Raw genomic sequence first — 25,395 nt, forward strand, 5'->3', positions numbered from 1 at the left:
CTAAATTTCAAATTACATGATGTTACCGAGAAGACCAATGATGTATAAAATAACAGAGAAGACAAGAGTCTGGAAGAACATGCACTGAGGCCTGAGTGTCATCAGCAGGATCCAGGCATGTTACATGTGAAGAAAGTGGACTGTGTTGCTTTTACAGCAATGATGGTAAACAGCACAGCGCAAAATGTAAAATATGTCAAGAAAGATTGACATCATTGTTTCTGCAGCTGAGGTATTTCTATGATTAGAAGATGTAACATCTGAGGCGCTACATGGATTAATGAATAGTGCGGTCCCACCCTYTCAGGTCCCACCCACCCTGTAGTGGAATTAACTTTTCTAGTGATTTCTTTCTTCACCGCCGTCCAGTTGGAGACGATAATACACGTTTTGCGTGTAGTTCGCCAATAAAACCAAAGAAGAAGAGTCTGAAAAACGACCAATCAAACGTATCGCCCCTCCCTCTTCCTCACGACAATCACACAAACGACGTGTTGGACGCTAACTAGCTAGCTATCTAAACTCAACTGGCCGTCTTCGTAGTGGCTGACAAGTTGGCTAGCTAACGTCACTTCTCCTTGCAGAATTAAAAACGAAACTACACATCAGGTGAATTTAAGTTTGCAACAAAACCGGGACAATGAAGACGCGGATAGACATGGATTTTGTACTTGTGTTCACGTTAGTTGCCTTCAGTACTTGTTCAGGATTCTACCTTCCGGGTTTAGCCCCAGTGAGCTTTTGTGAAGACGATAAAGGAGGTGATGATTGTCAGGTAAATTAACACGGATGGTGGTTTTCTTTGAAATATTAATGTTTTCAGATTGAAGTTTATAAATGTTCCATTTGTACTTTATCTCCTTCCTACTGGGCTAGCTAGCTAGGTGGTTAGTTAGTTGCTAACGTTAGCTACATGCTAACTAGTCAAGTGACACCAGGAGTAAGTTATTATTGTAACTAACGTTAGCTGAGAATTCAACTCCACGATACAATGGAGTTAAGTGGTGATGAGTTGGAAATACTACGGATTGCAGCAGCCCAAAAAATAACGCATTTGCACAGGACAAACATAGTTAGGTACAACAAGGTATGCATTAAATAATTGACATGTTTACCGTCTCGATGTAAGTTAGTCGGAGGTACACTCGGCCAAAACGCATCGCCACACAGATGTGGCGTTCTCAGCTATTATTATTACCGGTCATAAGCTAAACTATCAAAACGTTAACGTAACAAGGGGGGGTACGTGCTCACCCCCCTTCCGTACTCCCTGTGCACCCATGACTGCGTGGCCACGCAAGTCGCCAACTCGATCATCAAGTTTGCTTATGACACAGTGCTAGGCCTGATTGCCACCACTGGAGTGGTGCCAGGAAAATAACCTCTCCCTAAACATCAACCAAATGAAGGTGCTGATAGTGGACTACAGTAGACAGCAARGAGAGCACGCCCCCATCCACAAAGAGAGCACGCCCCCATGGAGAGGGTCAAACGCCTCAAGTTCCTCAGCGTGCACATCACTTACAACCTGAAATGTTCCCTTCACACAGACAGCGTGGTGAAGGTGCAACAGCTCCTCTTCAACCTCAGAAGGCTGAAGAAATATGGCTTGGCCCTTAAGACCCTCATGAACTTCTACAGATGCACCATTGAGGGCATCCTGTTGGACTGTATCACCGCCTGGCATGGCAATTGCACCGCCCACAACTACAGGGCTCTCCAGAGGGTGGTGCGGTCACACATCACCGGGGGCACACTGCCTGCCCTTTAGGACATCTACAGCACCCAGTGTCACAGGAAGGTCAAGAAGATCATCAAGGACCTCAGCCACCCGAGCCACGGCCTGTTCATCCCGCTGCCATCTAGGAGACAGTACAGTTGCATCAAAGCTGGGACAGAGAGACTGAGAAACAGCTTCAATCTCCAGGCCATCAGACAGTCACCACTAGCCGGCCTCTGCCCAGTAGCCTGCCCTGAACTTCAGTCACYTTTATAGCCGGCTAACACCMGGTACTCTACCCTGCTGCCCTATGTACATAGTAATAACACTGGTCACTTTAATAGTTTTTACATGCCGGTTTAACCACTTTATATGTATATACTGTATTCTAGTCATGGCTCATCCTATATAACTACTCGCTTGTACACGCCTTTTCTATTCATATATCTTTACACACCACAGTATGTACTGGTATGTGTACACACACACACACACACACCCACACAAACAAACACACACACACCATAATATAATATATTATAGTCGGACAACAAGTATTTGATAACACTGCCGATTTTGCAGGTTTTCCTACTTACAAAGCATGTAGAGGTCTGTAATTTTTTCATAGGTACACTTCAACTGTGAGAGACGGAATACTAAAAAAAAAAATCCAGAAAATCACATTTGTATGATTTTTAGTAATTAATTTGCATGACATAAGTATTTGATACATCAGAAAAGCAGAACTTAATATTTGGTACAGAAACCTTGTTTGCAATTACAGAGATCATACGTTTCCTGTAGTTCTTGACCAGGTTTGCACACACTGCAGCAGGGATTTTTGGCCCACTCCTCCATACAGACCTTCTCCAGATCCTCAGGTTGTGGGGCTGTCGCTGGGCAATACGGACTTTCAGCTCCCCTCAAAGATATTTCTATTGGGTTCAGGTCTGGAGACTGACTAGGCCACTGCCGGACCTTGAGATGGTTCTTACGGAGCCACTCCTTAGTTGCCCTGGCTGTGTGTTTCGGGCCGTTGTCATGCTGGAAGACCCAGCCACGACCCATCTTCAATGCTCTTACTGAGGGAAGGAGGTTGTTGGCCAAGATCTCGCGATACATGCCCCATCCATCCTCCCCTCAATACGGTGCAGTCGTCCTGTCCCCTTTGCAGAAAAGCATCCCCAAAGAATGATGTTTCCACCTCCATGCTTCACGGGTGGGATGGTGTTCTTTGGGTTGTACTCATCCTTCTTCTTCTCCAAACACGGCGAGTGGAGTTTAGATCAAAAAGCTCTATTTTTGTCCATCAGACAACATGACCTTCTCCCATTCCTCCTCTGGATCATCCAGATGGTCATTGGCAAACTTCAGCGGGCCTGGACATGCGCTGGCTTGAGCAGGGGGACCTTGCATGCGCTGCAGGATTTAAACCATGACGCGCGTAGTGTGTTACTAATGGTTTTCTTTGAGACTGTGGCCCCAGTTCTCTTCAGGTCATTGACCAGGTCCTGCCGTGTAGTTCTGGGCTGATCCCTCACCTTCCTCATGATCATTGATGCCCCACGAGGTGAGATCTTGCATGGAGCCCCAGACTGAGGGTGATTGACCGTCATCTTGAACTTCTTCTATTTTCTAATAATTGCGCCAACAGTTGTTGTCTTCTCACCAAGATGCTTGCCTATTGTCCTGTAGCCCATCCCAGCCTTGTGCAGTCTACAATTTTATCCCTGATGTCCTTACACAGCTCTCTGGTCTTGGCCATTGTGGAGCGGTTGGAGTCTGTTTGATTGAGTGTGTGGACAGGTGTCTTTTTATACAGGTAACGAGTTCAAACGGGTGCAGTTAATACAGGTAATGAGTGGAGAACAGGAGGGCTTCTTAAAGAAAAACGAACAGGTCTGTGAGAGCCGGAATTCTTACTGGTTGGTAGGTGATCAAATACTTATGTCATGCAATAAATGCAAATTAATTACTTAAAAATCATTGTGATTTTCTGGATTTTTGTTTTAGATTCCGTCTCTCACAGTGAAGTGTAACTATGAAAAATTACAGACCTCTACATGCTTTGTAAGTAGGAAAACCTGCAAAATCGGCAGTGTATCAAATACTTGTTCTCTCCCACTGTATATATATTCCGGTCCCTGCGCTTGCTCGTTCTGACATTTTGTTGTTTTTATGAATTGGTATTACTGCCCCGTTGGAACAACACAAGCGTTTCACTTCACCTGCAATAACATCTGTGTACACGACCAATATACTGTAGCGACCCGCACAGACAGCTGTGTGTTATGTGTTAGGCTAGGAGGTGGTTGTGTTGTACTGACCAGTACCCGGTGTTCGCGGGGTCCGACATGGCAATCAACCTGCTATCTGCCAATCACGGGATGCCTGGAATGTTCTGATGCCGGGCATCCTGGTGGTTGGCGGAGTGGCGTGGAGGGGGTTGGGCAGGGGGGTGGAGCATTGGAAGTTAAGACCAGGTTCAGCCTTTGTTCTCTCTCTCTTACATCTGGGCTTCACAAGAGAAGGTCACGATTGGCTTGTGGGTTATCTGTCATCTATTTGGCGTGTGCTACGGCCCAAACAGTAGCCTGTGTAAAGTTGTGTATAAACCGTCAATTCGCAAACTCAAGCCTCTGTCTGGACAATTGTTCATTTATGATCTAGTCAGGTCATTACATTGGTGTCAGAAGTAAAAAACGTTGATACAAGTTAGCCAGCTAGCTAGCTGACTTATGTGGCTAGCTACCGTAGGTGAGAACGGCGATTGAAAATGCTTCGAGGGAATCCGAAAGTGGAGGTAGGGACTATTATGGCCAAGGAGGTGCGTGTGAATGGACGTCGGGGGTTCTGTCTGAGGAGATCGCCAGGGCGTCGGAGCGCAGAGGCCGCTTGAGGGAGGACGTTAGACGATGGCGGCTGAAGCGGGCATGAGTGCTTCGTCGACTGTATTTCGCGCGGATTCTGGTGGGCGGACCGAAGTGGTGACGTCGACGCGGCGTGACGAGGAATCTGGGGCTCAGGATGTAAACAAACATGGCGGCGCCCAGTTCCCGGCTGCGTCCCGTATCTGTTAAGACCCCGAAGTATTCCGGTAAGGCGGATTGGGAAGCTTTTCATGCTCAGTTTGAACTGTTAGCTCCATTTTAGGGGGTGGTCGGATGAAGAAAGGGCACTGCAGTTGGCTTTTGCCTCACGGATGAAGCTCTGGCCTGTTTGATATTGATTAGCCCGAGGACAGGCATGATTATGGTGCTTTAGTGGAGCACTGAGGCGCTATGGACAGGTGTGTACAGCCCGGGCTACTGCGCTCCGAACTGAGTAATAGACGCAGGCAGCCTGGAGAGCCTCTACGGGTGCTAGCTAATGACATTGAGAGCCTCTCTCGGCGGGCATATGCTCACATGCCCCCCTCCGTGCAGAGCGAGCTAGCACGGGACCAGTTCATACAGGCGCTCTCTCTCTACGGAGCTGCGCATACAGACCCAGCTGGCTCATCCTGAGTCATTGCAGACAGCCTTGGAGATGGCTTTTGAGAGGGAGCTGGTGTGGGCTGGGGCTTCAGCTGGGGCTTTGGTGGGGGTGCAGGGAGACACACCCTCTGTGCGAGCTGGGGGCAGAGCAGCCCGGGCCGGAAAAGCCTGCTTGGTGGCCGAAATGACAAAACTCATTCGTGCTGTGTCGCTACAGGCGGCACGAAACACACGCCCTGGTCCCAGGGTCTGCTGGGGTTGTGGCCAGCCAGGCCATCTGCGCCAGATTGCCCCATGTCCCCCAGAGCTCAGGGAAACGGCTCGGGTCCGCATAGACCGGGTAGTGCGGACCCCTGGCTTTCTATCCCAACCACCATCATCTTCAGGAGGAGCCCACCGGCACGACGGGGAAGCAAGGCTCCACTTCCCCCAGAAGCAGACGAGGGCAAGCGGATGGAGCCTGTTGTTGTGGTGGGCCGACCTGTGTTGGGGACTTTTGTCATGTCCCTGTCACTGTGGAGGGGGTGCCCTGCTCCGCCCTGGTGGACACTGGGTCCACAGTACCCTGGTGAGGCCAGATATTGTGCCAGGTTGGACTCAGGTGTGAGCCTACAACTGTGCAGCTCCGCACAGTCACAGGTGAGCTGGCACCCATGAAAGGGAAGGGAATAATGACTCTGACAGTAGGGGGCAGGACTGTGCGTCATCCTGTGTGGGTGGCGGCTGTGCAGGACCCTTGTATCCTGGGGTTGGACTTCTTAGGAGCACAGGCTGCCAGTTAGACCTAAATAGGGGCACACTGAGCTTCCAGGGAGGGACGGAAGTCACCATGGCCCCCCCTAATGTCACATTCACTCAACCCAACAAACCCTTACTCCAACAGTTAAAGCAGCAGAGACTCATGGCTGCGCCCCTCCCCCACAGCTGTGTGTGACTTTTCCCCAGTCCCCCTGTCACCTACGGCGGTGTGTTACATTCCCCCAGCTACCTCCATGACACAGCCCTCTGTGAGCCCGGGCGCACCCCCCAGCCAGCTACCCCAGATGGGGAGGAGAGGACACTGTCTGCAGTGAGGGAGATATGGGGAGGAACTGTGTTGGTCTTGACCCCGAGCAGCAGGAACGGTTGTGGCAGTTGCTGTTTGAATTCAGAGACAGCTTTGCGTTGAGTGAGGAAGAGGTGGGTCAGACTCATCTGGTGCAGCATGAGATCGACACAGGTGATGCTCGACCCATCAAGATGCGTCCCCGCCGTATCCCGCTGGCACGCCAGGAGCGCCCAGACAAGCTGTGTTGGAGATGCAGCGGGCAGACTTCATTGAGCCCTCAGACAGCCCCTGGGCGGCGCCAGTCGTCATGGTTCCGAAGGAAGGGCAAGCTGAGGTTCTGTGCGGACTACAGGCGGCTGAATGAGGTAACCAGGAAGGACTCATACCCCATACCACGTATCGATGAGTCGCTGGACCTGGTTAGGGGGTCCTCCTGTTCTCCTCACTAGACCTCGCAGTGGGTACTGGCAGTGCCCCTCTCCCCAGAGGCCAGGCCCAAAACTGCATTCTCCACTAACAGAGGCACATGGCAGTTCAAGGTCCTGTGCTTTGGCCTGTGCAACGCTCCAGCTACTTTTGAGCGTTGATGGACAGGGTGCTGGATGGCATCCCCCGACAGCAGTGTCTGGTATACCTCGATGACATCCTGGCCCATGGCAGCTCCTTCCACGTCAGCCCTGGGGGCGCTACGGCGTGTGCTGGAGAGGGTGGCTGCCGCAGTCTGAAGCTCCACCCCGAGAAGTGCCACTTCATGAGGGGCTCTCTTTCATGAGAGAGGTGTCCTTCTTGGGCCACCGAGTGGGAAGGAGGGGATCAGCACCATGGGGGACAAGGTAGGGGCTGTCAGAGACTGGCCCACCCCACCCGACAGCGTCCAGCTGAAGAGCTTCCTGGGCCTGGCCTCGTACTACAGGAGGTTTGTACGGGGCTTCTCAAGCGTTGCTGCTCCACTGAACCGCCTGCTGCCGAAGGACAAGGCTTTCACTTGGACAGTGGAGTGTGAGGAGGCGTTCACACCCTCAAACGTGCACTGATCGAGGCCCCCGTGCTCGCCCCCCCTGACCTCACCTTGCCCTTTATCCTGGACACAGACGCGAGCAATGTGGGCATGGGTGGGGTGCTGGCCCAGGTGGGGCCAGAGGGGAGAAGAGTGGTGGCGTACTTCAGCAAAACATTTGACAAACATGAGCGCCGCTACTGTGTCACCCGGCGGGAGCTCTTGGCTGTTGTGGCTTCCGTCAACACTTCAAGTACTACCTGGGTGGTCTGCCTTTACTGTAAGGACTGACCACTCTGCTCTCAGTGGCTCATGTCTTTCAGAGAGCCAGAGGGGCAGGTGGCACGCTGGTTGGAGGAGCTTCAGCCGTATGACTTCACGGTGGTGCACAGGGCAGGGGCACGCCACTCAACGCCGACGCCATTCCCGTCGGCCCTGTACTGCAGACGGTGCTGCCGCCACTGTGAACGGAGAGAGGGACGGGAGAGAGAGCTGCGGGCAGAGGAGGGTGTCTGTGCCACAGTTGTGCGGCGAGCGGGCCTGTCTGCTGTGAGCTGCAGACTGTCGACTGGCTGAATGGCGGCAGCAGCAGGGACGGGACACAGACCTACAGCCATGCTACAGTGGGTAGAGCGCAGGTGAGGCCACCATGGAAGAGGTGACAGCGCTCTCACTCGCGACCAAAGGGTTGTGGTCGAAGTTGAGAGACTGCGGCTGGCTGATGGCGTGCTACAGCGGGCATGGAAGGAGTCAGCTACGGGAGAGGTGCAGGTGGTGGTCCAAAAGCATTGCGGGAGGCTGTGCTCCAGAGTACTCATGGGGGGGGGGGACTGGACACTTTGGGGTCACAAAAACACTGCGCCGTCTCCGTCAGGGCTTCTACTGGGGGCAGCACAAGAGGGATGTGGAGGACTTTTGTCGCCGCTGTGACAACTGCACAGCGAGAAAGGGCCCCCCAGGCCGCTCTCATGCTCAGCTCCAACAGTTCCCAGTGGGGGCTCCCATGGAGATAGTGGGAGTGGATGTAGTTGGGCCGTTCCCCACCACAGACAGTGGAAACCGCTGGGTGCTCACGGCCATGGACTAATTCACAAAATGGCCCGAGGCCTATGCTCTGCCTCGACCAGGAGGCAGAGACCATCGTCGACGCCCTGACAGCGGGGATGTTCAGCAGGTTTGGAGCTGCAGAGTCCATCCACCAGCGACCAAGGCAGAAACTTTGAGTCCCGTGGTGTCGCCACATGTGGGGAGGGCTGGGTATGCACAAGACCCGCACTACTCCTCTCCATCCTCAAAGTGATGGCCTTGTGGAGCGCTTCAACAAAACGCTTGGACAGCAGCTGGCCATCGTCTCTTCCAACACCAGCGTGACTGGGACAAGCACCTGCCTATGGTCCTCATGGCATGCCGCTCCGCTGTTCAAGACTCCACCTCCTGCACGCCTGCCCTCCTCATGCTGGGGAGAGAGATCCGCACCCTGCGGAGATGGCGTTTGTCGGCCCCTGGATAGCCCTCATGTTCCTCCGGGGCCGGAGTATGGCCGCGGAACTCCAGGACCGCCTGGAGACAGCCCACACCTTCGCCAGAGAGCAGCTGGTGAATGCAGGTGTGAGCAGAAAGGAACTATGACGTGCACAACCCGGGAAGGCACTTTGTGGCTGGGAGCTGGTCTGGGTCTACAGCCCCCTAAGGAAAAAGGCAGATGCCCCAAGTTGGACAGTCACTGGGTGGGACCCTGCAGTGTCCGGAGAGGGTAGGGGAGGTTGTGTACCGGGTGCAGCTTCCTCCCAGGGGGAGAAAGGTGGCACTGCACCGGGACAGGTTAGCCCCATACAGAGGGGCCTCTTCTCCCCAAACCCCAGGAACCCCCACAATTCCCCTCTCTGGCAATGACATTCCCAGGCACCCACCCTCAGGTGCCGCAGACAAGGCTCCAGACAGCCCACTCCCCCTGTCTCCCCCCCTGTGTCACCGCGTGGTTCCCCAGAGCCACGGACTGTATTACCCGTTCCCGCTTCCTTGTCCCCCATATCCCTGCCTTCATCCCCTGGTTCCAGAGGGGCACTCTGCGACCATCACGGCCACGCAGGCAAAGGAGACCTCCGGGTCGCTTCAGAGACTTTGTTGTTCCCTTGGGACGAGGGACTTTGTGGTGGGGGGCTGTGTAGCGACCCGCACAGACAGCTGTGTGTTATGTGTTAGGCTAGGAGGTGGTTGTGTTGTACTGACCAGTACCCGGTGTTCGCGGGGTCCGACATGTCAATCAAACTGCTATCTGCCAATCACGGGAATGCCTGGAATGTTCTGATGCCGGGCATGCCTGGTGGTTGGCGGAGTGGCGTGGAGGGGGGTTGGGCAGGGGGGTGGAGCATTGGAAGTTAAGACCAGGTTCAGCCTTTGTTCTCTCTCTCTTACGTCTGGGCTTCACAAGAGAAGGTCACGATTGGCTTGTGGGTTATCTGTCATCTATTTGGCGTGTGCTACGGCCCAAACAGTAGCCTGTGTAAAGTTGGTTTAATAAACCGTCAATTCGCAAACTCAAGCCTCTGTCTGGACAATTGTTCATTTATGATCTAGTCAGGTCATTACAATACTTTGATTTCATTATTTGAAGTGGGCTATATGATATTTGACTATGTCCCAATTATTGTTCACTAGTTAGAGAACTAGACTTGATTTTTAGTTTGCCAAGATCATTAACTCGTTAGCTAGCAGCTTATGCCCCACGGCTGGCTGCTCAGTGGCTGGCTAGCTAGCTAGAAAAACATGAGTCATGCAATGCTTATCTTTTCATAAGGTTGACGAACAAGTCTGTTCAGATTGGTAATCCGTGCCTGGTTGTAAGTAAGTTACTCTATAGCTAACTAGCAGAGTTTGTAGCTAGAATAATGTTTGGAAAACATATTGTAATTTCTTTAAGTAGAAATGTTAGGCCCCTGTGTGTGTAATGATACAGATTGAAATGGCTAGGAACAATACCAATACTGACAACCCAATAATTATCCATGTCTTCCCTTGTCATTGTACTGTTGCATGCCTATATACAGACCCTCTCTCCTTCCTTACAGACTCTCATCCAGCTATTTGTGAATCGCTTGGACTCAGTAGAATCAGTTCTGCCCTATGAATATGATGTGTAAGTAGTTGCTCTGACTGGCACATACGTCTTTACTTTACCTTATTTTTGTTGGATCATTGCGCATTCATTGTTATCTCTTTTTTTCACAGCTTTGACTTCTGCAAAGATGTTAACGAGAGACGACCGTCTGAGAACCTGGGCCAGGTGCTATTTGGCGAGAGAATTGAGACGTCACCATACAAGGTGGAACTCAATCATCATATATCTTCCTTGGGGGGGTAGTAGATCACCTTTAAATATTGCAGTAATATTTTGGGTTCTATTAATTGTTTGAATAAGTTCTAATCCCTGCTTGATTGAAGTCAACTAACAGCACCTCCCGAGTGGCGCAGCGGGTCTAAAACACTGCATCGCTGTGCTTGAGGCGTCACTACAGACCTGGGTTCGATTCCGACTACTACAGACCTGGGTTCGATCTCCCAGTCACAGCCGGCCGTGACTGGGAGACGCATGAGGCGGTGCACTATTGCCCCAGCGTCGTCCGGGTTAGGGGAGGGTTTAGCCGGCCGGGATTTAATTTCCCATCGCGCTCTGGCAGCTCCTCATGGAGGGCCGGGTGCCTGCAAGCTGATTTCGGTCGCCAGCTGGACGGCGTTTCCTCTGTCACATTGGTGCGGCTGGCTTCCGGGTTAATCGAGCAGTGTGTCAAGAAGCAGTGCGACTTGGCAGGGTTGTGTTTCGGAGGACGCATGGCTCTCGACCTTCGCCTCTCCCGAGTCCGTAGGGGAGTTGCAGCAATGGGGAGAAAATGTGGTTAAAATAATACTTACAGCAATACTGCTACTTGGAGCTATTTTCGCTYACATGTATGGTACGTGTAGTTAATTAATTAGGCTACACATATATTCCTAATTTCCTCTTTCTGCAATTGCTGTAATACCACCCACAGGCAGCCAATCAACCATTTCATTCTAATCTTATCTCCATTGTGCCGATGTCCACAGATTAACCCATCTTTCCCAGTATTATACAATTTTGCTATTTCCTTCTACAATACGAAGGATGTATTGCAAAAGGAAATGGCAAAATGGTATAATACTTTGACAGCGATGTCATAGGAGGACCTTGAACCTCCCTATTTGTAACATTTCTACTGATAGTGCACTAAAAATAAACAATTTACCTAAGAGTATAATGATATTTCCCATCATTGATTTGTGGTTTTTCAGATCCCCTAACAATGCAGTTTGCAGGTCCATCTGCAAACAGCGACTCTTCCTTGCAGGTTTCATTCATAGTCTGATCTACCACTGGGCTTTAATTACCCTAAAGGTCCTCTGGGCTCAGCTTTCAGGTATTGGATTGCATTGTTTTGTGTTGCTAAATCACTCCTGGAAAGACCGGTTAATCACGCTATCTTGTCTGCCCTCTTCTTCCTGTTATACCCAGTAGTTCTTATAAAGTAAAAAAAAATTCTCTCCTCCATTTTCCCTCAGTTCTCATTCAAAAAAGATGTGAAATGCCAGGAATTGTGCACCAAAGCCTATGTGAAGGGCAAACCTGAGGATARGAACATGCTGGACTTCCTCAAGAGAGGAATGCAGTTGAACTACCAGCACCATTGGTGAGCTAATCTTTCTCATGAATAGGTTGAGATAATTGTACATAATTTTTCAGAAACCGTTCCACTTACCCCGCAAGCATAGTAGAGCCTCTTAGCATGACACTAATCCTATACAACGGGTTAACACTGTGTTTTTGCACAGCCTTTGGTTAGACAGATGGATGAACAGGAGACAGATTTGTTTAAACTAAAAACCCTGCAAGTGATTCCCCCCCCCCCAGTGTATTTAGAGTATTTTAATTGGATTTAACAAAATGTGTGTGTGTTCAGGATTGTTGACAACATGCCAGTCACCTGGTGCTATGATGTGGAAGACAGCCAGAAATACTGCAATCCTGGATTCCCCATTGGCTGCCTCGTCACTGCCGATGGCCGGGCTAAAGATGCCTGTGTCATCAATGTGAGCCATACTGTTACGTTGTCTCACATACAGGATGGTTGCCCAATATCAATCTGATAACGCCAGATATTTGAAGCTATGGCAATTGTAGTTCAAGCCAGGCTGTGTTGTGTTATAGTAATATAATAACACCATCATACGTTTAGACCTTGACTGAGACATGCTGTTTTTTGAATAGCTCTAATGATAACCTGTTTTGTACGTGGTTGTGTTTAGTATAAGTATGCACTATGGAATCTGGCGGTAATTGACTGGCATCTTTATCACTTTCAGTCGGAGTTCAACAAGAAGAATACGTTTTACGTCTTCAACCATGTGGCCATCAAAATCACCTACCACAATGGGGAGGGGGAGGGGTGGAGAGGAGCTCGTCTGGTGGCTGCCACACTGGAGCCCAAGAGGTAAGAACTTCAGAAAGGAAATCAGGTGTGTGTGTAAGCAGATGTATTCATTTTTCAATAGCAGCTCTTGAACTTATTGTCTCCGACGCTTCCTTGGGTGTTTATGAATATGCACTGTCCTATATTCATTTTAAAACTGTTTGCCACACGTTTGTTTGATTTGATTGTTGATCAGTGTCATTTCCACATTTCACAAGAGGAGGCCGGAACACCTACTTTTTTTTTTCTAGTGTCAAAGTAGGGCAAACGGACGAGAATATCAGATTCTTCAGGAGAATTCCAACCTACGGCCTCAAACACACACCGACATGCTCTGAATTTAATTCAAATATAAGCGGCAGTACTTAATTCTTCCGCTTGCCCAGATATAAGTGGATTTTTATATTTGTTTGATTGACAGTATCAAAAATGCTGATGCTGAAAAACCGACATGTGAAGGCCTTCCTATGGAGGTTCCTGTAGAGTTTGACAGTGACTTGAAGATCACATACACCTACTCTGTCACCTTCGAGGTATGTTAGACCAATAGAACGATTAACCACAAAATTGATTTGTTTTGCACATGTAAGTACACCATTTTTGAATTTGTGTGGTCCTCAGCATAGTTCATGAAGTATTCTCTTTTACGAATAATACTTTCTTCATTCACAGGAAAACAATGACATCAAGTGGGCCTCCAGATGGGATTACATTTTGGTCTCAATGCCTCACACCAACATCCAGTGGTTCAGGTCTGTTAGGTCTCTCAAGACAGCCCTCATAAGATACTTTTTATTATTATTATTATTATTATTTTTAATTAGGCAAGTCAGTTAAGAACACATTTTTATTTACAATGACGGCCTACCCCGGCCAAATCTTACAGTAGAGAAAATGTGTAACAGGACTTCCCTGAGAAAGCCCTTATATCCTAATAGGCAGACACATGTTCTGTAAACACCAGCCCGAGAAGCTTGTAGGAAGTCAAAACAAAAGGTAGTGACTTTGTTTGCTGCTAATATATCAGTGTTTCACAAAATACAATAATAATCAGTAAGTCCTCTGTCCTTGTACCTCCAGTCTGACGTCAATCACTATCAATAGATATCAGTTTAATCCATAACATACAGCATCAAGTTTAKTGACCATCAACCCACATCTTAAATGTCACAAACAGAACACTGGAACTCGTGTCTAACAGAAACTCCAAATATGCTAAACATTGTGTTGATCGCTCTAAATGTGATAGGAACTTTAGTCATGTTAAATATTCCCATTCCAGTGCTGTTATACAGTAGATTAGAATATGGTGCTCATCTACTGCTGTTAGTCATGTTAATGGTGTATGACTTGTGTTCTTTCCAGCATTATGAACTCTCTGGTCATCGTGCTCTTCCTGTCTGGCATGGTGGCTATGATAATGCTGAGGACTCTGCACAAGGACATCGCCAGGTATAACCAGGTGGACCAGGTAAACCAGATTATTCTATTGTACACAAATGAATCCATCAAGAGTGAATGGGTGAGTCGGACATAGCAGAGGATTTGTCTGCCAAAAGTKAATGTGTGTTCTGTTTCTTACCGACCCACAAGAATGAAACCCTTGTAACATTTCACATTCACAGGGAGACTTGATAAAGGTTCCATCACCACAAGGAAAATCCATATCCTATGTAAGCTTATCGAAAGCCATTTGAGCACAAACTGGGGATTGGTGTTGTGATTTCTGGGAGCKGTCTCTTGAGGCGTCATAAAACTTCAACCTTTTTAAAATGTGGTGTAGTGCAGGCCATCATTTTACAGCCGCCAAGTCATTTGAGTAAAAAAACAAAAAAAGATTCCATCAATGTTTGTCTGCTTTTCGGCTAAGCTGAGAGTTCATGTCTACACCATATTTTACAGCCATTGGCTAATGTGGTAACGTCATGTGTCTTGATGTGTTTTTTGCTGCACTGGCATGTGTTAGACAAGCTGGAAGATAGGCTAATGACTCACTCTTGGTGATTTGGCTGATCCGTAACAAAGCAATTTATATGTGCATAACTTTGACCGTTCTCTTGGTTCTGATTGGTTGTGATTCACTCTAACCCAATAGGAGGATGCCCAGGAGGAGTCTGGGTGGAAGCAGGTGCACGGGGATGTGTTCCGGCCTCCAAGGAAGGGCATGCTGCTTTCTGTGTTCCTCGGCCAGGGAACCCAGATCTTCATCATGACCTTCATCACCCTCTGTAAGTAACTCTTCCTCAGATACTTTAATAAGCAATGTAAACTCGCAATGCATTACAGCGTCTTCAGAATAGTTTTTCTTTAGTGTAATAGTCATTACCGTCTCTTATTTTACTTGAGTAATAGTGTTTGTATAACTGTAGTATGAGTATTCTGTGTAGTGATGTAGGTTTGTCTCCTCTAGTCCTGGCCTGCTTGGGGTTCCTGTCTCCAGCTAACCGAGGGGCTCTGATGACCTGTTCTGTGGTGCTGTGGGTTCTGCTCGGGACCCCTGCAGGATACGTGTCGTCACGCCTCTACAAGAGTAAGCCTCGTTTACACACACATCAGCGTACCACACGTGAATGAACAAATTGAGATTTGAGGTTTAGAAAGGTACGATATAAATGCAAAGCCAGATCATTGTCAGTTCAGGACCATGACATTCCATCCAACCATTCAGTTAGATATGTATTTCTGTTCTGTCTGAACATTCTCTCTATTCTGTATGCCCTGCTTATCATTTGAACCCTTATTTTCCTGTGTCCTCAGCTTTCGGTGGTGAGAAATGGAAGACCAATGTCCTGTTGACAGCACTGTTGTGTCCAGGGTAGGTCGGCTGTTCTCATTTGTAAAAATGTAATGTAACTAGGCAAGTCAGTTAAGAACAAATTCTTATTTACAATGACGGCCTCATACTGTAGCATCCAAAGCTGCATTCATTTGACACACTCTCCTCCGTACCAGGGAGATGTGTACAGAAGCTTCACGTCTCTCCTTTCTTTCTCTCGCTTCCCCCCAGGATTGTATTTGCAGACTTCTTCCTGATGAACTTGATCCTGTGGGTGGAGGGATCGTCGGCTGCCATCCCCTTCGGCACGCTAGTGGCTATCTTAGCTCTGTGGTTTGGCATCTCCGTGCCCCTCACCTTCGTCGGCGCCTACTTCGGCTTCAAGAAACCTGTGAGTCCAAAATCAGACCCCCTCCCCTGTCCATGTAATCTCAATTACAAAACGGATCCTAGATCAGCAGTCCTACTTTAAGATGGATTATTACTACGGACCATGATATTTTGTCCATGTTAATACCCAGCCCTTGTTTAGTTTTTTAGKTTTTTTTGTATTTCGTACAACTTTCCATGTCTTGGTGAGTTATCACACCTCTGTCTTGCTCCATTTTACAGGCCATTGAGCAGCCAGTGAGAACCAACCAGATCCCCAGACAGATCCCAGAACAGTCCTTCTTCACCAAGCCTGTCCCCGGCATCGTCATGGGGGGCATCCTGCCCTTCGGCTGCATCTTCATCCAGCTCTTCTTCATCCTCAACAGCATCTGGTAGGGGGGGAAAAACAGTAATACAATTGTGTGTCTGTCATCTGTACGACCATCTGTCTGTGTCTTTCTGGTTGAAGCAACTCACCTGCTTAGCTGGGAGTCTTGTTTGACTGATTGATGTCATAAAGTTAAAAATAAATAAATGTAATCTTCTGTTCCAGGTCTCACCAGATGTACTACATGTTTGGTTTCCTCTTCCTGGTCTTCATCATCCTCCTCATCACCTGCTCTGAGGCCACCATCCTGCTGTGCTACTTCCACTTGTGTGCAGAGGTGAGAGGAAACTACTGTTCACGGGTCTTTCTCTCAGAGTAATGGTCTACTGAAACGTTTAGGTGTTAAGTTACTGAAATGTGGACTGTGGTGTACTACGAAATAACATTGCAAACATTTTCCAGGGTAGAGTTTCCTGGGACTTCCCAGTGGGCGAAATGGGTGGAAATGACATCACAATGACTTAATTTCGACTGCTGGCTTACTACTTACGTAATGATGATGTATTCGACTGTTTACAGTCAGACTGTCACTGTCTGTAGCCTAACCTACGTCCTGTTTCCTGTAGGACTATCACTGGTGGTGGCGCGCCTTCCTGACCAGCGGCTTCACGGCGGTCTACCTGTTCGTCTACGCCGTCCACTACTTCTTCTCCAAGCTGCAGATCGTAGGAGCCGCCAGCACCATCCTCTACTTCGGCTACACCTCTATCATGGTGCTCATATTCTTCCTCTTCACAGGTGAGTGAACTGGGAACACTGCGCAAGCCAGGTTTTGATTGGGATACTAAAACAGGTTGGCGTCACCTCAATGAAACATTTACCTTGTGTAATTTGCAAAGACCCGTCCTATTGTTTGTTCACGGACTATGGTTAAGAGGCATTAACTTGCCCATCCTTCAACGCCAAGTACTTCGGTGTCAAGAGTGCTGCTGCTTGCAGTTTTATGAATGACAGTGACGGGTCCTCTGTAGTAGCTATCTGTGTGTTCACAGAATTCGATAGTAATCGGCGTGTTCTCTGTCCCGGTACCTCCAGTCTGGCATCATTCACTATCAACGGATGAGAACAGTCCATCCAACAACCAGCTCCAAGTTTASTGACCATCAACCTGCATCTAGAGGCGTCACAAACAGAACACTGTAAAACATGTGTATAACAGAAAGGGTCAAATGTATAAATATGCTGAACGTGTTAATTACTCTAAACTGAATATGAGCTTTATTGATCTTACGTTTCTGCATGGGGAATGGGAATTGGTTCGTTTCTGAAGAATCCCAGTAGGTTAATGTCAGAAGGAACAGCTCGGCCCATTCCTGTAAACATTTACTTAGGATGCAGGAACTCGTATCCTGTTCCAGTGACGGCATAAACCTAGGAATGCACTAGTGTTGCGACACTTTTGTTGGTTCAACCCCCCCCCCCCCCCCCCTTGTGACAGGTGTCACACCTCTGGTTTTACTGGCAGTTCAGCTCAGTGGAGGAGCCTCAGAGGGAGAAGGAGGGAACATCCTCAGTGAATTTCAGAAACATTTTAAATAGTGAGACATTAAAGTGATCCTTTTTAGAGAACTATACTAAACTTTCAGCATGAGCTGACATGTTGTCCACCCAATCAAAGGAACAGAGAATGAATCTAGTACTGAAAGCATAAGCTACAGCTAGCATGTGGTGATTTAGTTGACAGTTTAACAAATTAATTTCTTAAATGGAGGGGCTAGCTATATTTGTATTTTTTCTCCAGTTACTTAGCTAATGAATGCAGCTAGTTTAGCCTACTCAAATAGGGATGCTATCTATGTTAGCTAGCTGGCTATTGCTATCAAACACTGGAACTCTTCCAAGTCAAGGTAAGCTTTTGGTTTTATTAATTTATTGCCACTGGGGCYCCTTGGTGTAACTGCTCTAGTAGTTATGTTGACTATGACATTGGCTAATATGGGGAAAACGATGTAGGCTGTGTGTAGAGGCTAACAGTTATGATATGAAGGTTTGGACGTTTTTTTTGTTGTTGTTGTTTTTGCCTGGTCAGGCAGCTGATGTGTTGTGTCCACCATTGTTCCTGTGCCCAAGAAAGCATAGGTAACGGAACTAAATGTAACATTCACTTCTGTCATCATGAAGTGCTTTGAGAGACTAGTCAAGGCTCATATCAACTCTACCTTACCGGACACCCTAGACCCACTTCAATTTGCTTACCGGCCCCAATAGATCCACAGACGATGCCATCGCACTGTATTCCGCCCTATCCCATCTGGACGAGAGGAATACCTATGTAAGAATGCTGTTCATTGACTATAGCTCAGCGTTCAACACCATAGTACCCTCCAAGCTCATCATTAAGCTCAGGGTCCAGGGTCTGAACCTCGCCCTGTGCAACTGGGTCCTGGACTTTCTGACGGGCCATCCCCAAGTGGTGAAGGTAGGAAACAACACCGCCACTTCACTGATCCTCAACACAGGGGCCCCACAAGGGTGCATGCTCAGCCCCCTCCTGTACTCCCTTTTCACCCATGACAGCGTGGCCACGCAAGCATCCAACTTAATCATCAAGCTTGCAGACAACTCAACAGTAGTAGGCCTGATTGCCAATAATGACGAGACMGCCTACAGGGAGGAGGKGAGGGCCCTGGGAGAGTGGTGGCAGGAAAATAACCTCTCGCTCAAAGTCAACAGAACAAAGGAGCTGATTGTGGACTTCAGAAAACAGCAGAGGGAGCACCCCCCTATCCACTAAAACCCTCACCRACTTTTACAGATGCACAATTGAGAGCATCCTGTCGGGCTGTATCACCGCCTGGTACGGCAACTGCACCGCCCGCAACCGCAGGGCTCTCCAGACGGTGGTGAGGTCTGCCCAAAGCATCACCGGGGGCAAACTACCTGCTCTCCAGGACACCTACAGCACCCAGTGTCACAGGAAGGCCAAAAAGATCATCAAGGACATCAATCACCTTAGTCACGGCCTGTTCACCCCGCTATCATCCAGAAGGCGAGGTCAGTACAGGTGCATCAAAGCTGGGACCGAGAGAGGCTGAAAAACAGCTTATCTCAAGACCTTCAGACTGTTAAATAGCCATCACTAGCCGGCTTTCACCCGGTTTACTTAACCCTGCACCTCAGAGGCTGCTGCCCTATATACGTAGACTTGGAATCACTGGCCACTTTAGTATGTATCAATTTATATATTTCTTAATTCCATTMTTTTACTTCTAGATGTGTGTATTGTTGTGAACTGTTAAATACTACTGCACTGTTGGAGCTAGGAACACAAGCATTTAATACACCGCAATAACATCTGCTAAATATGTGTATGTGACCAATACAATTTCATTGTGCACTGAAGTCCAAATGATTGGAAATGTGACAGGAGAGAGCCGCGTAGATGCGAGAGGATTTACAACGATCAAAGGGATCATTGCTGTTTGTTGTGGCTGCTATGAAAGTGAACTGTGATCAGGGGTGTATTAATTCCGTCGATTCTGTTAAACATTTATTAAATGGAAGCAAACTGAATGAAAAGGGGATAAACATACCTGAATTTGTGCAATAGAAACGCTTGTTTGCAACTGTTGGGCTAATGATTACACCCTAGATCAGCTAGATGCAGGCAATAGTGTGCACGGTATCCTTGATCACAAAAAAAATTTTCGACCTGTGCACCTACATTGTAAACTTTTCATAGGCTAGGTTGTAGCAACCTCTGTGATGGGTATAGGGAAATTGAGTATCATGTAGTAGCCTAAATCTATCATGTTACATTGAGCTGGGTGAATGGAATATGAATGACAGTCATCCAATATGCTGTAATAGAAATGAGGCCATGGTACAGCTACACTGTGCTATGTAGACTTTTACTGCAGATGTCTCCGATTTACAGCAACGTCTTAAAGATGTCTTTGTTGATGCTGGAGTGGATCCTTGAAACAGACTATATAAAGGCAATTTTTATGCTTGATCATAATGTTAAAGGAATAGTGTGCAGTTAGCTTGTAGTATAAATGTGGTATTATACTGCAGAGAAACAGACCAGTGTTAGAATCGGTTATATTTAGTGACTTTGCCTCTTCCTGGTTCCTGTGCCAAGTCTGGCACTGAGCAGCTCATTCATATGCTGAAGAGGAGTGACATGACAAGGCTGCCCTCTGTCAGGTCTAGAAAGGCCAGACTGACTGCCAGACTGACTGTTCTACACAGTAAACCCCTCTCACTCAACTGTATTGGGGGGGGGGGGGAGAACTGGTCAGAGGAGTGTTGGCGTAACAGCACTCAGCTTGCTCTCTGGCCACCTCTCCATGTTCCTGCTCATGCATTATACAGTGCATTCGAAAAGTATTCAGTTCCCTTGACTTTTTCCCCTCATCAATCTACACACACTACCCCATAATGACAAAGCAAAAACAGTTTTTTAGAAATGTTTGTAAATGTATTAAAAATAAAAAACAAATCCAATTTACGTAGGTATTAGACCCTTTATTCAGTACTCTGTTGAAGCACCTTAGGCAGTGATTACAGCCCGTCGTCTTGGGTATGACGCTACAAGCTTGGCACATCTGTATTTGGGGAGTTTCTCCCATTCTTCTCTGCAGAATTTCACTCTTGTCAGGTTGGATGGGGAGCGTCGCTGCACAGCTATTTTCAGGTCTCTCCAGAGATGTTAGATCAGGTTCAAGTCCGGGCTCTGGCTGGGACACTCAAGGACATTCAGTGACTTGTYCCGAMGCCACTCCTGCATTGTCTTGGCTGTGTGCTTRGGGTTGTTGGAATGTGAACCTTCGCCCCAGTCTGAGGTCCTGAGCGCTCTGAAGCAGGTTTTCATYAACGATCTCTCTGTACTTTAATCCGGTCATCTTTCCCTTGATCCTGACTAGTCTCCCAGTCCATGCCGCTGAAAAACATCCCCACAGCATGATGCTGCCACCACCATGCTTCACCGTAGGGATGGTGCCAGGTTTCCTCCAGACGTGACGCTTGGCATTCAGGCCATAGAGTCCAATCTTGGTTTCATCAGACCAGATAATCTTGTTTCTCGTGGTCTGAGAGTCCTTTAGGTGCCTTTTTGGCAAACTCCAAGCGGGCTACCCATGTGCCTTTTATCGAGGAGTGGCTTCCGTCTGGCCACTCTACCATAAAGGCCTGATTTGGTGGAGTGCTGCAGAGATGGTTGTCCATCTGGAATGTCTCTGAATGTCCTTGAGTTGCCCAGCCAGAGCCCGGACTTGAACCCGATCTWACATCTCTGGAGAGACCTGAAAATTTCTGTGCAGCGACACTGCCCATCCAACTTATGTAAATGTGATATTTCCATATTTTTTTTTATAGATTTGTAACATTTTCTAAAAACCCTGTTTTTGCTTTGTTATTATGGGGTATTTTGTGTAGATTGTGGAGGGGGTGGGGGGGAGAAACAATTTAATAAATTTAAGAATAAGGCTGTAACAAAATGTGGAAAAATTAACAGACGTATTAGGCATTGCTGCTTGTAGTACTTGATCTGTGGTTAACCATCCTAAAGGTATTCGTTTTACAGATGGCGACTTTCGTCTCCTAGAAAATCGATGTGGGGCAGTGCCCAATTTACCAGTTGCCATGGCTTCTATTAGATGCACCAGCATCCCTGACTACGGCTGTTATGGCAACTTCCCCGCGCTGGCACTCAAAATATATAGCTGTGTACCTTGAGAGCAATGTGGGCGTTTACTTCGTATCCACACACAACAATGCTGTGATGAACAGAGCTGCCTCCCTCTGTCCTTACTGTGGTGTGGAACAGTTAGAAATGGACAAAGGGTTGACATGGTAACAGCGCTCTTTGGCGCATTCTGGCCTTGTCTTACACACCCACACACATATGTGACATAGGACACCATGTAAGGAAAGTCGATACAAAACTACTACTGAAGCCATTCGTTTTTTCCCATAGTTGGCCTGTGGTTTTATGATGACATCCTCATAGAAACTTGGCATTTTAAGGCCAAATAAGTAGCCTGTATTGCTGGAGCAGTGTCAGACCCTATCTTAAGACTGGGATAATCAGTATTGGAAAGGGCTGGCAGAAGATCATCGCTACCCAAAATAAATCCAATAAAAAGATCTTCATTCTCCCGGCCGCTCAGGATCTTCATCTGAATAATCCTAATCTGCCCTATTTCTAATTGCCTTTTTAAGAAAAGACGTTTCTTATTTCTTTCCTTTTCACTTCCTCAACTTTGATCAAAACTAAAGCCGGGAGTTTCTTGTACGTCCCCCATTGAGCCGTCAGATACAGGCTTTGAGTTTGACGAATTCTTCATCTCCTGGGATTTTGCCCAATTAACATTTTATCTACTGGCTTCTCTCCAGAGAGGAGCTCAAACAAACTGAGCTATCTCTTGATTTCTTTCTGCCAAACGGAATGCTGGTTGCTGGTTGGTGCCTACTGCCTTGGCAGACTTGTGGCTTCATCTTCTTTTTTYCCAGCCACCTCTTTCAATCGGAATTGATCAGCCTTTTAAAGGAGGAAAATTTGGTGGMGCTGAGTGGGATAGCGAGCCGGGCGGCTATAAGATGTGACGCCAGGGTTATTTTGGGAGCGTATGCTCCTGAAGTGCCACGCCCTGAGCCTCTTTCATTAGTTTTGTGTTTTTATTCATTCGTTTCTGGTCCCCTCCTCCCCGTGCTCCACGGGGCCTGCGTCTCACTGCTAAAATCATCCCTGTGTAGATGAAACCGCATCCCGTTCAAATGCCACACGCACCTTACCTCTCTGCCTTACCCAGGCGTTTCAATAGGCTGATGTGGGTTCTTGCAAGATTACAAATTCAATGTTTTTTGTTTTTTTCAAGTTCAGTGTCCTAACGTGACCCTTTCTTGCKAGGGCAATGTGCAAATATGTAGTATGTATGAGTGTCTGTACGAGACGTGTACAATGCGTCTGACAWGGGTAATGTGCAATGTATGTATTWTGTTGCGTGTAATGTACACTGTGTAATTTGTATACAGCAGTAATGTGTGTCTAAAGACAATTTTCCCCTCTAGAAATTCATCCCTGTCCTTTCTTCTCAGGTACCATTGGCTTCTTTGCCTGCTTCTGGTTTGTAAATAAAATCTACAGTGTGGTCAAGGTGGACTAAAGGAAGGAGGCCCGGACTCCCTGCTCTCCCAGTGCAGTGCTTTTACAGTGGACCGTTATGAGGAAAGGAAGCCCTTTGAATACACTCTGACTTGAAACCATCACATATCTCAGAAAAGACCTGAAGAGGGCCTTCCTTTGTTTAAGCTCGGAAACTTAATATGTTGCTGTCATTGTTTTTGCTTTTACCGTCTGCTTAAGATTAAGTGACGCTTGATTTGACTTGCACCGTGATCCTCCAGGTTAGTTCCAAATATCTAATTGAACGGGCGACTACGTAGGGGTGGGTGGTGAAGGATGAGCCGAAATGCTTTTATTTTCCGTTTCTAATGTAARTCAAATACGTACTTTATTTTGCTTTTATATTCTCAGAACCCCAAACGTCTATTTACGTGTTTTGTTTTTCACCAACTCTGCTGTAATGAGAATATATAAATGTTGATACTTTAAAAATGTGACCTAATATGGAACTGTTCTTTTAAAAAAAAAAATGGGGGGGGAATGTTTGTTGGTTTTATCTGTTTGGACAGGTGAAGATGGGGGCTATAGAATCCTAACCATTAATGGCCTGTATTATAGTTTACTGTATAAATGACCTTGCCATGATAGAATCTATTTGTTCTCTTATTTTTATGGCTATATTTTGGTTTATGAAAATAAGAATAAATAGCAACCGTGGTTATGAAGCACGTGGTAGATTAATTTGTTATAACAGTGGAAATGTAAGCCCACGCTTATGACTCATCGACATTATATATATATATATATCATTTTTGGGGGTTTGTAATATCTCACATGGCACAGGAGAAAGCAAGTTGGTAGTTGACGCAAATGCATTACAGTATTTCTTATTAGGTAACTTACTGTAACTAATATGTATAAAACTACTGCGTTTTTTTTCTTTTTAGCAGTGGAGTCATCGCCTAAGGTGATAATGTTTTTACAAATAATAAATACATTTGATTCATTGGAAAGAGCTACTGCATTTTCACTTCCTGTATACTCTCAGATGGAACTTGGTGACGTCATTTGAACATTTCCCCACCTTTTTAAAGAGGCAACCCGGGATTGCTACATACATTTTTTTTTATGTAAATTAATGATATACAGGCATTGATTCTTGAAGAATATAACACTTTACCAAAACAAGTGACTGGGTTGCCTTTTTGTTTTTCAAATGCCGGATTGCCTCTTTAAAGGAAAAGCATCACTCTTACTGACATTGCATTGAAGGAGTTCTGTTCAGCGTTGTTCAAACTCACATTTTATTAATTTTTATAAATGAACACATCCTCGGACCATGTTGAAAATTATGAACAATAAAAAAAGCACAATAGAAATCCTCACATCTCTAGGACTGCATATAAAACATGTTATTTACTTTAGTTTCACTATGACATATTCAACAGGAAACATATCACACRGTACTTTTTACAATAGTGTCTATTGTCAACTATCTCTCCGAGTCAACTACCTTTTAAACAAAATAGCTGAAAACTGAGATTCTCAGCACTCGAGTCCATTTCACTCATACGTAACACTTCAGCCTCTCAACATGCATACAGATTACACTTGCTGAAGGACTTCCACTCAGAACAGAGAAGAACCAATGTTGAAAAGAACTACTGTAACTACAACATCAGCACCATGCTCCAGTTTGGTAACCAACAGGTCTGTGATGAGCTTGCTTTAGATTGAACAATTTCACTTGAGGTACTATGAAAACCAACTGTTATGGTTCCTCAAGACCATGGACAGAGACTGATCTCTACATGAACTGTACATTCATCATGGCTTTGAGCAATACATTTCCGAATCAATATGCAAACATTTGTATGAGTTATGTACATTTTACTGTATTGAATATTTTAACCAATATTTTGAGGTCTCAACATGAATAAAATCCCTAGTAATGGTTTACAGTACATTGCAACCTGTTTCATATTGACGGATACTTAATGCACTATGCTCTGATAAAGTAACAACAATACTGATATGGTATACTAATACTATCTACGCTTTACAGA

At 46.8% G+C, this 25,395-nt stretch overlaps 1 protein-coding gene across 2 annotated transcripts; it reads left to right on the forward strand.

The window, feature by feature from the left end:
• Positions 1-484: 484 nt before the first annotated feature.
• LOC111965659 (transmembrane 9 superfamily member 2) lies at positions 485-23,970 on the forward strand. 2 transcript variants are annotated; one of them, XM_023989851.2, is made up of 18 exons: positions 485-775; positions 10,310-10,377; positions 10,470-10,563; positions 11,817-11,944; positions 12,215-12,344; positions 12,618-12,745; positions 13,146-13,257; positions 13,397-13,476; positions 14,090-14,195; positions 14,350-14,397; positions 14,820-14,952; positions 15,135-15,254; positions 15,482-15,539; positions 15,732-15,891; positions 16,113-16,264; positions 16,426-16,537; positions 16,827-16,998; positions 23,302-23,970. In XM_023989851.2, the coding sequence occupies exons 1-18, from the start codon at positions 641-643 to the stop codon at positions 23,367-23,369; spliced, it is 2,004 nt and encodes a 667-aa protein (XP_023845619.1). In that variant the 5' UTR covers positions 485-640; the 3' UTR covers positions 23,370-23,970. The 2 variants fall into 2 exon arrangements, with proteins under 2 accessions (XP_023845619.1, XP_023845620.1); XM_023989852.2 differs by lacking the exon at positions 14,350-14,397.
• The last annotated feature ends 1,425 nt before the right edge of the window (positions 23,971-25,395 follow it).

The sequence above is a fragment of the Salvelinus sp. IW2-2015 genome, linkage group LG6.2 (assembly GCF_002910315.2).
Source record: "Salvelinus sp. IW2-2015 linkage group LG6.2, ASM291031v2, whole genome shotgun sequence".
In the NCBI taxonomy this organism is placed as follows: Eukaryota; Metazoa; Chordata; class Actinopteri; order Salmoniformes; family Salmonidae; genus Salvelinus; species Salvelinus sp. IW2-2015.